The sequence below is a fragment of the Maniola jurtina genome, chromosome 5 (assembly GCF_905333055.1).
Source record: "Maniola jurtina chromosome 5, ilManJurt1.1, whole genome shotgun sequence".
NCBI classification, from domain to species: Eukaryota; Metazoa; Arthropoda; class Insecta; order Lepidoptera; family Nymphalidae; genus Maniola; species Maniola jurtina.
Genome location: NC_060033.1, coordinates 8,604,028 through 8,618,062, shown reverse-complemented (window position 1 = coordinate 8,618,062; position 14,035 = coordinate 8,604,028). Strand labels below are relative to the sequence as shown.

Genomic DNA, 14,035 nt, shown 5'->3' with positions numbered 1-14,035 from the left:
CCAGAAGGGTACTCCTAAGGTAGTCGGAGTGCCACTGAGAAACCCTGTTTAAATAGGCAAATACGTCTAAGCCTAAACCATTCTCGGCAAAGCTGTTGAGAACTGCGCATTATTTTAGGTATATTATATAGAGTGCCATGCACTGGACAGTTTAACGTCATCTTTCATGAATGCGAGCTAATTACAGGCCATTAAGTTTTGTGTAAAACTTACCATTATGACTAGCTACAGTTCTATCGGAGGTTGTGGAGGGTGGGGTTGGTATGACTCGATCGCCGTTCAACGACGAGTTCGACGGCATTGGCGAGGGGATGTTATATCTGAAAGAGAACAAGTGCATTATAACCTCAACTGACTTAAAAAATTGTGTGAAAGATTAGTGATCTAGCAGCACTATTTCGGCGTCCACGACTCTTCCAGACGAAAACCGCGTCATCTGCCTCACAAATCTAGAAAAGCTTTCGCTCCCATACTTTCACCCACCAGACTTTACGAGCGCAAGTTATCAAACAAGGCTGTAATTTAATTTTTATTTTATTACAGATTCTTGCTATGCTAACAGCTTAATGCCAGAGCCCATAACAACTGAGTCTTATGAAATTCACACACATTACTATTAAACACATTCCGCCTCATTTTTCGGGGCGTCGTCGGTACATCTGCGTGGCTTCTCCCACAGTGGGTTTAGAGGTATACAGCATTGCTGGGGGCACTTCTCAGACCTGGGTGCGTTTGGACCCCTCGTAGCTTTAATTTTAAGTTTACGTAATTAATTATCAACACTATATCTTACAAATCTAACAATTCTGACTATCGAAAGGTGTACAATAGTACCTACTCTGAATAAATTATTTTGATTTTCATTTTGAACTTGCCTTCTATGTTCTAGCGGCACTCTCTCGGCGTCCATGAGCTCCCACTGGCGCGCCATGTGCCGCACGCAGCGCGTACAGGCCAGCACGCGGCCGCCTCGCGCCGCGCCCTCGCCCGCGCCCGCGCCTGCGCCCGCCAGGCAGGGAAAGTGCATCGCGTGCGAGTTCATGTACTCCGCCGTCGTCGATAGCCACTCCATCGACTGTTGGGGGTATAGGCCCGCACAGACATAGCACCTTAAATGGTTATGTTTTTTTAATTATTGAATCTCATAATCAACTATGCTCATAAAACTGTAATTTTTATTGGAATACATTTTCTTCTTCAAAGTGGTAAATATATTATACAGGGTAACAATATAAACAAAAGGTTTAGTTACGGGCAACAAATCTCGTGTGAAATAAATGAAGGCTAGCTTATTTACCTGCCTAAATAGAACAACACAGAAAAATCACCTGAAGATTTTGTAGACCTGTGAGTGTGGTATATCAGGCATAGTTAATTTCGATAACAATTATTTCACAAAACCTCACCCCAACTATCTCATCGTTCATTCAACTAAACCATACTAACTGTATCATAATGTTGATGTGTGTGTTATAGCAAATTTACTCAAATCAAAGGCTCTATAAAGACAGGTATATAATCTAAGATATAAATGTACTTTTTACCGGTACCGTCCCATCCCATTTTCAGCGATGATTTGACTGTGCGGACTCGGTGCTAGTGCGCTCGATGGCCGCTTATTGCTCACTGTTTGTCCCGGCTTCAATTCATACGGCTTAAACCTAAAGGATTTATATTCATTTAGCTGTTGCAAGTCAACCACGGGGCAACGATTCATCGATCACGCCAAAGCGTCACGACAGTCCGTCGCTTTATGTCCTCACAACCCAATAATGTGTTTACGTTGAAACAAAAAATTCGGAAAATCCATATTGTCTCGTCTTGAGCTTACATAATATAATAATTAATGTAATCTATTTCAATAATTATCAATAGGTTTTTTTTTCATTTAACGACAAGTTAGCCCTTGACTGCGTTGTCAAGTAGTAAGTGATGATATAGTCTGAGATGGGAGCAGGCTATCTTGGATAAGTGTAAGGTGTAAAGCAAATTCTTTAAACCTATATTCCTAATTATGCTAAATCGCTTGGTGGCACTACTTTTCCCGGTATTTGGCTGCGGTCGAAGAAAAACTAAACTTGATAAAATTAAGCAATCATCAATTCCTAAAGTATCATCATCAGTCTGTGGACGTCCACTGTTGGACATAAGCCTTCCCTAACGAGCGCCAACCTAAGGTATGGCACCCAAAATTTCCATTTATAAGTATAAGTTGCAACTTGCAACATGGCAGTTGGATCAGTTCAGACTAGACCAAGTAATAAATAAGCCCGGCTGAGATCTGATTTAGTACAATGCGCATACGCCTCGTGCCCATTGCACTACTTGTTTTGCGCGCACTATACCATCACCACAGCTTACCTAATATTGTTGGTATGCGAGTTATTGGTAGCTGCGTTGGCGTCCCCGCTGTCGCCGTACGCGGGGTACTTGAGCGAGATACTTTTATTACACGACGCACAAATCTGCACCATGCCTGAAACGCGACCATACCTTCTATATGTGTTCACTTGAGCGCGTTGTTTTGATTTTGACATACATTTTGCTAACTTGTATAACTTGCATGTTTGTATAAATGCTTGCCGATTTACCAGTACATAGTTGGGTGTACTCTCAAATATTTGATCTGTGCATTGTAATTCTTGCTTTAATTTTGTATGTTTGTCTGTTGGCAAACCAATAAAATAAATGATGCCCGCGACTTAGTCCGCATGGATTTAGGTTATTTAAAAATCTTCTGAAATTTGTTGGGATACATTGCAATGCAAGCTATCTCTACACGTGTTAAATTGGGGCTGTGAAAAGGTAACAAACAGATAGATAAACACTTTCGTATTTATAATATAATAACTAGCTATGAATTAAATAGTAGTATTTTTTTCAGGATACATTTAATTGTTCCAAAAACAGCAGCATTTAGACAAAATTTTCAGACTGTATTATTGGCATTATTTAGATAGTTAATCTTATAATTTTATGTGCAAGGCTACGGGTCTAAAGGTGAAATGTAGCCTTATCATTTCTGATTACACTCAGGCCTAGCACTCAAGCTTGACAGCCACAATATGATAGTAAGCAAATACTATATCGCATTATAACAACTGCGACTATTGCAATAAAATAATCACAAGTTCCTCCAGTACTTCGGCATAAAGGCACCGTTCCATTGCCGCGCACGATGTGTGGTTGGTTGTTGTTTAGCAGACTATTTGAGCTGCAGCCGTTTTTCCCGAGGGACTTCCTCATATTTATATTTCAGGATCTTTTCCAAGATTATTAATTTTTCATAGAAAGTAAACGCGCGTAATGTAATAGCCGTACGGTCGCCTGAATGAGGACATTTGACTAATATCTGACCTTGTGGACTAATTGGACTCGCGTCGGGGTGCGCCTTCAGCGTCGTTATGAACGGGTAGAAGGGCTCCCTCTCCGGATTGGAGCAGCAGTAGACCAGCCGCAACAGCGAACTAGGTGCTGAGACTCCACATACGTAGCAAACGAACGCCGTGGTCTGGGACGGGGGACGGTCTAAGGAGGGCGAGTGGGCGTGGGTGGCGATGGATTTGTCGCCGGAAGACGCGAGGCTGAGGGGGGACGGGGGCAGTAACGAGGGCGGCCGCGTGCGTAGTGTGTACACCCGCTCGTGTGCGGGCACGCCGCGCATCTGAAACAACAAAAAAAAAATGGCTCAACAACAAATATAACATAAGCAAGGCATATTGACTTAAACTAGTTATAATATTTCAAAAAGGAGGTATACGTACTGGCGACAAGTTCTGCTTATTAAATCGAAAGTAGAGCTTGTCTATTTTGAAATGACGTGCCCCACCACCGCAATTTACACATCTAAGTCAACAAAATTAGTTAGTGGGGCGCGTCATTTCAAAATAGACAAGCTCTACTGAGGTTGTGTGGCCATAATTATCAATATTGTTGTCCACAGTTTCATATATTTTCCGAATCTAAGCAATACAACCTTTTATTTGATACCAAGCTGGTACATTATTATGCCAATTTTGTTTTTTTCTGTTATATCCTTCATCATCATCATCATCATTATCAACCCATCGTCGGCCCACTACTGCACACGGGTCTTTAAGGGTTATTATATCCATTATACATACAGATTAAATAAGCCATCAGGTCATATTATATAGCCTACGACATCCGAAATAATGACGAAGTCAAGGAAATCTGATTCGTTATTAATATCTAATGAGTACTTTGGGATTTATGAGGAATACGATGAATCGAAACACATACACACGCATTCACACAAACACACACCAGCGCGCGCGAACTGCTAACTCGAATCCCTTTCGACGGCGACAAAAGGATTTTGAGCTTAGAAAGAAATAAATCTTTCAATCATTCTAAGTGTTTTAGTAATTTTTCATGACGTAGTCAATTAATCATGCAACGTTCTTTAGATAAGATGTTATCGAATTGAAATTATTATCAGCTGATATAAAAAAATATATTAAAAGCATAAAATAAAGTAGATTACTGTTTGAAATAATTTGAATATGTTCAGTGATCACCAATTTAAAAGAGATATCGACTCATAAGGTCTTGACTGTAGAATCATGAATCTACAAACTAATTACAAGTGTAAATTAAAAATTTATAACACCCCCGACAAGTGAAGGTTACAGTAACTAGAAAAGAGCTGATAACTTTTAAACGGCTGAACCGATTTTCTTGGATTATAACTAAGAACACTCTCGATCAAGTCATTTTTCAAACAAACAAAACTAAATTAAAATCGGTTCATTAGTTTAGGAGCTACGATGCCACAGACAGATACACAGATACACACGTCAAACTTATAACATCCCTCTTCGGTCGGGGTCGGGGGTTAAAAATTAGAGCACAATAGAGAATAATGATATAATTTTTCTTTTTTGAGTTAAATTAAACCATCTAATGCCGGTTTATATATTTTTAAGTATAAATAAATTTTATCTGTTTCTGTATTATAAATCTTAAGATTTGATGTGTCTAGTTTTATAAGTATCGTATAGATACTAACAATCTGATCACGATTACGCAGAATTTCAGATGTGGCGTTCATTATGATTTATGCTAATTTGATGTGTACCTAACGAAATTTAATTTGATGAATGAAATGACGAGGTGGGAAATCCCAATCATTATTATCTAGATAGTGCAAACAATAAGTGGTACATTAATGGAAAACCAAGATATTTCTGATAGTTCTGTTTGCACTTAAGCTAGCATCTACGTGTTATACAAATAAGTAATAACAACTAATTTGTGTTACTTAGAGCTGATTTTCGATAAACTTTAACAGATGAATTATTTTTAACAGATTTCTTATACAAAAACTGTCAAAACCTCAAATTCCTCAGATAAAAGTTATTTGACGATCGAAAAGCCAGGTATAAACCGAACTTTTGCCAAATACATCCTAGAATTCAATGCAGAAAGGGAAAAAGATCAGTGAAGTTTCATATTTTGAAGATCAAATAATATCTAGGTTGTCCATCACACTAGTTATAAAACTGTATGTGAATTTAAATATCAGTAATTTTCTTTAATTTCTCCAACAACTTTTACAGTACCCGGCAGAAAATATTGTACATCGACCTTTAGAAAGAAAGATCATTGTCTCTGTCGTTGAGACCCTTGAATGGTCACATAGGTATGAGTGACAGAGACAACGCTCTACGAAGCCAAAATCTCTTTCTAAATGTCGATGTACAATATTTCCTGCGAGCTACTGTCATAGATCAGTAAATTAAAGAAGTTTTGTATAAACCCATGAGATCGTTTCATCGAGAATATTCTCACGTGATTGTGTGGCGACGTATTTCTACATGTACTAGGCTATCACATCAGTGTCAAGCGTTAACGATAACCATTTTATTTCTTCTGATATTAATAAGCACTGTTATTGATTTTGATGTTTTCCATATTTATCTTTGTACAGAATAAAAATATAAATGGTCCTAAAGTGGCACTCTGTGCAGTACCAACTTCAAGTGTACTACTTACTATTATATTGTTCTGTAAGCAATAAGGCCGCCCTTGCATAAGTAGTCTTAAGTTAGTACTATTTCATGTTTTCTCAATATTGTGTGCAATAAAGTATCTAACTATCTATATATAGTTGTCAATTTTTTTTAAACTTTTACTATAATTGAATGAGCGTCATCTATGTATGTAAAACAAAAACGACTCATGCGTTCTACCAGCACACCCTGACAGGATCCCGATCGCCGCGTTACAACAGCTGCCTCGAAGAGCTCTCGTAGCACTGACGAGAATCTTTAACGGGGTACTCCGTACCTCACACTTTCCTGAGACCTGGAAGCTGGGAAAGATTATCACTATCCCCAAACCAGGGAAGGACCGCCGCCTGCCAGGAAGCTACCGTCCGATCACTCTACTGTCGCACATTGCCAAGCTGTTTGAGCGTCTATTGCTGCGAAGGCTCACTCCCCATTTACAACCGAGGGATGAGCAGTTTGGCTTTCGCAGCAATCATTCCACGACGCTCCAGCTGGCAAGAGGACTACACCACATCGCCAGTGAGAAGAACAGAGGGTACTGCACCGTCGGGGTCTTTCTCGATATAGAAAAGGCCTTCGACCGCGTGTGGCACGCCGGACTCCTGGCGAAACTTCTCTCTACTAACTTGCCACCCGCGATCGTGCGGCTGGTAGCATCATACCTGGAGGGCAGGTCTTTCTATGTATCAGTGGAAGGCGTGGACTCCCAGCCTCGCCCAATACGCGCCGGAGTACCCCAAGGCAGCTGTCTGTCACCATGTCTGTACGCGGTGTATACAGACGATATCCCTACCCTCGCCGGACATCTGCGCGAGGGGGAGGAAGACGTACTGTTGTCACTCTACGCTGACGACAGTGCGTATCTTGCGTCGTCCTATCACCAAATCGTGGCCACTAATCGCATGCAACGCCTGTTGAACCTGCTTCCTGAATGGCTGGACAAATGGAGAATGGCTGTCAACGTGGGGAAAACAGCAGCCATTCTGTTCGGAGTTCGGAAGCCGCTACGTCAGCTCCAACTTCGAGGCCAGGGCATAGAGTGGCAGACTTCGGTGTGCTACTTGGGGTGCCGCATCGACTGTAACCTAAACATGGTTCCCACGGTGGACCACGCCGTGAACCACTCAAAGGCGGCCACGTCGATGCTGTACCAAGTCCTCACCTCAAGACTATCACCGAAGACCAAACTTCGAATTTACGGAGCCTATGTCCGTTCGCGCCTGACGTACGCGGCCCCTGCGTGGTACGCTCTTTGTTCGGCTTACCAGAAGCGCCGGCTACAGGTTCAACAGAACAAGTGCCTGCGCCTGATTGTAGGAGCTCCGAGGTACGTCAGAAATGACGTCATCCATCGTGATACCAAGACGCCCACCGTGGAGGAGTACGTCCACGCACTTGCGCGGCGCATGTTTGCCCGCGCGGACCATGGACCGTACATACACCTCCGTGGGATAGCACCGCTACAACACAGACCACCCAATGGGCGTCCTCTACCTCGTGAGCTTCTGCAGTCACCCGCACCAGCGCAACTTGCTGGTGAAGATGATGACGACGAGGACGACGCAAGCATAACTGGACCTGACAATAGCCCCGTGCGCGATGGCGAGTCCATCGCCCACAGTACGGGGGCCCTGGATCCAACACACATCCGAGACCTCGAGGCCCAAAGCCAAGAAGGCAGGCCTTAGCCGATAACGGCTTAAAGGACGTTACCGGGGAAGTGTTCTTCCCCGCGCCACACCCGGGCAAGGAGGCCACGCCTCGAGGCCCGTACCCCCGTCTTGACATAGGTCAGATGGAGAAGACCCCGCTGTGCAGCACACCCCGGCACTTCACACAAGCGAACATATTTAATCATGATACCTTTGACAAGGTTAACTCTATACGTAAATCGAGTGAGACAAGGACAACGCTTTACATAATACTACTCGGCGTGTCCTTAGGTTACTGGTGCGAGTGAGAACAAGATCTATGGAACGTACTTTGCTTTTACTCAGACTTAAGAAATATTGCGAAAGTGTGTTTGTCTGTCTATTTGTCTGTCTGATACCTTTCACGACCCAACAGTTTAACCGATTCTAACGAAATTTGGAACAGGGTTAGCTTATATCCCGGGGACGGGCATAGGATACTTATTATGCCGGAAAATCAAAGAGTTCCCACGGGATTCCTAAAAACCCATCCGTTTAACCGATTTGTATGAAATTCGGTACCAAGGTAGCTTGCGTCCCTGTAATTGACATAGGCATTTTATCCCGGAAAATCAACAGTTCTCACGGAATCTTTAAAAACCTAAATTCACGCGGACTAAGTCGCGGGCATCCTCTAGTAATAAATATTTCATCTATCAATAGTCCACCATGTGCCGCGGCGACCCCACCGGTGAGGTTATCTCTGCTATCATCGGTCGCCGGGTCGTCGAGGTCAGCTGATACACTTTCATCGCAGACTGTATTGGCATGCTTTAATGATGATCCCTATTAGTTAATATATTATAATCAATGGAAAACTTTATTAACTTGATCAGGGAGACGTTTGTGATAAACAGACTGTTACGAAAATGATGTTCAATAAAGTTAAGGTTCCATGGTTTCCACTGTAAGTAGGTCATATACTTACTGCAAGCAGAAAACATGGAACCTTGGAGCTCTTAAAACATTAAAGATTAATAATTGTTAAAATAGTAGAAATCATATTATAATCCATACTAATATTATAAATGCGAAAGTGTGTCTGCCTGTCTGCTAGCTTTTCACGGCCCATCCGCAGGTCGATCGCGTAAAACATATATCAATCATTAAAGAACAGCATCAATGTCAAAACATGGTTTTGGCTCCACGTATCATTGAGACTGTCCGTAAAGGACCGTCGAGGACTAAAAAATTTCTGACATTGATGCAGTACACTATCGATAAAAATTTTCTATGAACACGACTGAAAATTGGTTCCACGTAAGACTTTTGAAGTAAGATATCCGTAAAGGACTGCGACAAATGTTACGTCAAACTAGGCTTTCATTGATACAAGGCATGAGGTGTTATTTACGGTGACATATGTGGTATCCAAAGTCGTTTTACTACTCATATTTTTGTTAAAATATTTTAAAAAGCTTTTTTAAAATAATTTATCAAATTAACAAAGCAATTAGGATTATTATATGAAGTAAGATAATGTTAAAATCATTGAAGAATAATTTTTAGATTTAAAGTTACCTTTTGACACTTTCGTATGTTTGCACTTTGCCGCCAAAGGTTTGGTGTATTCAAGTTCAACTGCGAATTTTGTAGTAAAAACTTGGTAAAAACACCAAACTATTGTAGTTTTTGGATTAGTTAGCCGCATAGGGTATATGTATTACATAAGATTTGTGTACCTACCTACTCAATAATAATTTGCGCCTGGGTAAATTCTGTTTATGATAATGGTGATAAGCATGTGGGAACATAGTACATATCTACTATTTTAGGTAGTTTAGTTTTCATAACTAAGTATTGTGTGTTTATGTGTAAGAAGTACCTACATACATAAATATTGCCTATACCAATTATTTGCAATTATGGCATCAAGGGCAATTATGTAAGCTGAACTCAAGAGAAAAAAGCGTGCCCTTATACAGATCAGAAGATAAAATAGAGAAAACTTGTATAGAGGATGCCTGCGACTTCGTCCGCGTGGATTTGGGTATTTAAATATCCCGTAGGAACTGTACCGGGATAAAAAGTTGCCTGTGCGGACAGTCTGACCCTTTCGCATTTATAATATTATAGTATGTAAGTATGGATTATTTACTCTGTATTACTAAATAAGTTTTTTTAGATCCTAGCAGAAAAAAGGAAAACAAATAAAACACCATTCAAAAACTAAAATATTATTTATTTATTTGAAATATATTATGTACATAGCATTAATGTAATTCAATTCAGTTAATAAAGGCTTATCTTAATATCTTGTTATTAATGGAATTTAAAAATGTTAGTTGTTAGGTGAACAATGGCTATGAAAAGGTTACAAATATATTTGGATAAGTTTATTACTTCTTAAAGGCTGACGGTGCTGTGTGCTGGTTGGTGTGCTAACTTCTGGTATCTCAGTATCAACATGATAGACAGACTGAGAAACTTCTAATGCTAGTGAAATATGTAGCGGGTTATGTGTAGCTTCTATTTGTGAAGGCTCCTCTGTTTGTTGTATAGTTGTCACTAAGCTGCTCATCAATAATGATTTCTCGTATTGGTGATGTACATGTAGATGTACTTGGTTTTGAGTAGGCAGGTCATGAATCTACAAATAAAATAAAAGTATTTCATACATAAATTCATAATACCTACTATTAAATATTTCTTTGAAAATTTAATATGCCTTTGTGTAACAGTAACCACTTAAAATTTACAGCTCTTGCATAATTATAAAACTTACAGTGGAATTTTAAAATAACTGTGATATACAGACTCAGACTGAACAAAAGTAAGTGTAATTGCCATAATAGCTATGATTCATTTATTGGAATCTGGATTTTGGGTTCTCCCTCTACTGCCACATTCCCAATTATACTTATATTGTTCTTCGATAGGGGGTCAAAGAAGTGTTGAAATTTGGTCCACCTCCAGTGCCAGTGGCTGCTCGTCGCAAGTCTCCAGCCTTGCCTTTTGTGGGGCTCTTAAGCAGTATCCAATACTTCAAAAAGTAATAAACATACTTATTTTCTTAATGGTTATAATACAAAATATGACAATAGAATAGAACCTACTGCTATTATTTCTAGTCTTATAGTGGCAGTTTATACTATAAATTATTATCATAATTGCAGCAAACGTTCTTTGAATCAAAATTAGACGGTCAAAATGCAGCTAAAACTAAAAAATCTGCCACAAAGCGCAATAGAGCTTGTGGCCGATATGTTTTGAATACTTACTCGCTTCCACTCCACGAAGGTTTAATACACCCTGCCCCCACAGAATTGAGCTTTCTGGAAAGCTCTTCCCATTTTTAAGAGCTACCTGGCGGCCGAGAGGTCCTCCACCGAGGCCATCGAGTGCAATATTTGAGTTGCTTTCAGCAACTTCTAAGAGAATCTCAAGCTGCCTCACAGAGGCGGCCCTGTAGGGTGCCAGTTTCCTTTTTAGTTTCGACTTTTAAATTACTTTATTAGGTTTCGACACAAAGTCAACTCAACGTAAAAGTGTAGGTAAATAAACAATACTCTATGAACCTAGAAGAACCACAAATTCACATATTCCGCGGCACGGGGCACAGACTCGTAATACTTTATTTCATTAGCTACAACGCAGTCAAGTTTGGAAGACTACTATGGCCGTATAGATTGCTAGATTACCATAGATATTCAAATTAGTCGGATTATAAGTATGACCCACCACTAAAGTATCGATAGTCACGTGATTGCGACCTATTGCTACTTGATTGCGACCGATTGCTACAATCCTGAAAAAGCTTACGCGGTACCGGTTATAAGGACTGTAACGATAACGATCCTTAAGGATATTTTTGGATGTGAGATTGAGACAATTTTTACGCGATCGACCTGCCGATTAACCAATTTTGACGTTTGGTACAGAGATAGCTTACATTATGGGAAAGGATACAGGCTATTTTAGCGCGGAAAATCAAGGAGCTCCCCCACGGGATTGTAAAAGTCCATCCGCTTAACCAATTTTGCAGAATAAGAAAAAAGGTAGATCATAGAGCATGAGAAATTGAAAACAAAACGTCAAATTAAAAGAAAGGGAGAATCAAAAGGCACCTCTATGGCAAAAGGAATAAAGCTTAGTTTGAAAAAATCAAAAAGTGTTAAAATACACTCCATCTTGGCTCCACTCCACTCTTCGTCTTACAATAGCTCAAGTTATTACATTTAAATACAAGCTGGCATTAAAATTAATACCACATTAAGCATCTCAGATTAATATGGAGGTTCATCGGATATGACGTCATTACAGATAACAGATTCTATAAATATTCTAATCTGTGGATGATTTTAAATCAGTATGATGAGCATTTTTTTGGATTAACTATAAATGCTATATGCATGCTTTACACATGGCTGCTTGATATGAAATTATTTAGCCCAGTCATTTAACAAGTAGCCATGGTTATGTGTTAGTAACGGCTTTCTTTGGATATCAATAACTGATAAGACTATTTTCGGACCCAAATAATATCCTGATTTTCGTCATGAAATGGTGGTGATAAAAACCTGTCCCAACGATTTAACTTCAGGTGTTTTTAGAATGGATAGTGAAAATAAGTTATTCACGGCCAATCCAACGATTTTGCCTTTTGGTACACCCTACTGTCTATACAGAAAAATCAAAGAGTTCCCACGGGATTTTTCAAAAACCTAAATACATGCGGAAGTCGTGGGCATCATCTTGTGTGAAAATAACTAGGTAAAGCGGAAAAAAAAAACTTCACCTTGAGTGACTTTTGATCACTTTGCAAAATGCAAGATATGGAGGGGTTTAAGTAGGTAGGTATACTTAGAGTCGATCAATTAATAAAAGAGGAAGTATATTATAAGGTGCAACATTGTATTTAAGTGGCAGTACAGTCAATAGTCATGTTATCTCAACGATTAACATAAAGTATGGAACACTTTTATATAGAAAACTCACTTTTCAACAATACAAACCTTGTACAGTAAAAGAGATCATCGTATTTACAAGAAATAACACTTTTTAATTTTCATGACTGTTATTTTGAATTTTTTATTATTTTGTGTTAAGAAGAAACTAGAAATATACATTCTGTGATTTAGACTCTCTGCTCTCCAGATACAGCCCGCTGACTGACAGGCATACAGATAGACAGATAGATAGACGGACAGTGGGGGCTTAGTAATAGGGTCCCGTAAGCATCCTTCGGGTACGGAACCCTAATGTTGACCACGGCATGATGACTAGACCTCAACCAAATCAACATCGACAGCCCTACTTATATTTTATAATTCATGCCCGAATAAATAATGTCACTGATCATTCATATCTTAACCGGTCTTTCATATCTTAATTCGTATTAACTTAATCTTTGTTATTATATTTATCTACCATAATAATTTCTTCATTCATTCGGACAAGTTTACAACAGCTGTTAGCGCCGTACCTGGGTTTTATTACCTAAGTTAAGTTTTATAGGCACTGTCTTAGTTGTTTATGCGATACAAGAAAAGTAAGATCTACATAATAACATTCTGAATACTGACTGATGGACAACGTAGAGCATTAACTAGTGGGTCTAGGAGCATGTAATTTTCCAGAGAAGTTAGAGGAGTTCCTCACAATATCACATCCCTATTAAAGCGTTACAACTTCAAATAACTCATTTCCACTTGGAACATTTCTACACTGTCACTTTGCAACATTGTTGTAATTCGATAACATAATAATAATAATTGGACTATTTAAAAACTGATAGCGAATTAATTAATTAATATAAGACTCAAGGACCCTCTTAAGAGCCCTGACCCTGATTAAAAAATAGGTTAATATTAAGATATCGCAAACTGACCTCTGCTGATTTTCCTTTGTGACATTTGAATCTATACATATAATAAAATTGTAGAAAAGTGGTGTCTGTACAATGGAAATATATAAAAAAAAAGTAGCAGGGGTTGTTATTATATCGATGCCGAACCCGAAATTGTAATTAATTTTTTTTTTGTCTGTTTGTCTGTTTGTCTGTGTGTTTGTGCACGCTAATCTCAGAAACGGCTTATTCGATTTAGATACGGTTTTCACTAATATATTGTAGTAAGCTTCACTTAGGATTTAGTGTTTATTTCATGTCAATCGGTTCATAAATAAAAAAATTATGTCAATTTAAAGAATCACGGCGCCTCGCGCCTGCGCGTCCGTGGCTATATAAAGCGCGAAAAGTCACTATTCCACGCGAACGAAGTCGCAGGCACAGCTAGTGTTAAATACGAGTAAGTCTAAGCAATATAAATAATTGTAAAAGGTACTTAATATTTTTATAATGAATGGTGA

The 14,035-nt window shown here is 39.3% G+C and overlaps 1 protein-coding gene across 5 annotated transcripts in view; it reads right to left on the bottom strand.

Moving 5' to 3' along the window:
• Window positions 1-14,035, bottom strand: part of LOC123865342 — a 120,755-nt gene that overhangs the window by 39,064 nt on the left and 67,656 nt on the right. For 4 of the 5 annotated variants that reach the window (XM_045906315.1, XM_045906320.1, XM_045906318.1 and 1 more), the window contains exons 8-12: window positions 3,358-3,664; window positions 2,362-2,476; window positions 1,545-1,661; window positions 876-1,109; window positions 214-320 (exon numbers count right to left, since the gene is read on the bottom strand). In XM_045906315.1, coding sequence (XP_045762271.1) covers window positions 214-320; window positions 876-1,109; window positions 1,545-1,661; window positions 2,362-2,476; window positions 3,358-3,664 — 880 coding nt within the window. The remainder of the gene's footprint in view (window positions 1-213; window positions 321-875; window positions 1,110-1,544; window positions 1,662-2,361; window positions 2,477-3,357; window positions 3,665-14,035) is intronic. The other variant, XM_045906319.1, reaches the window with a different exon arrangement.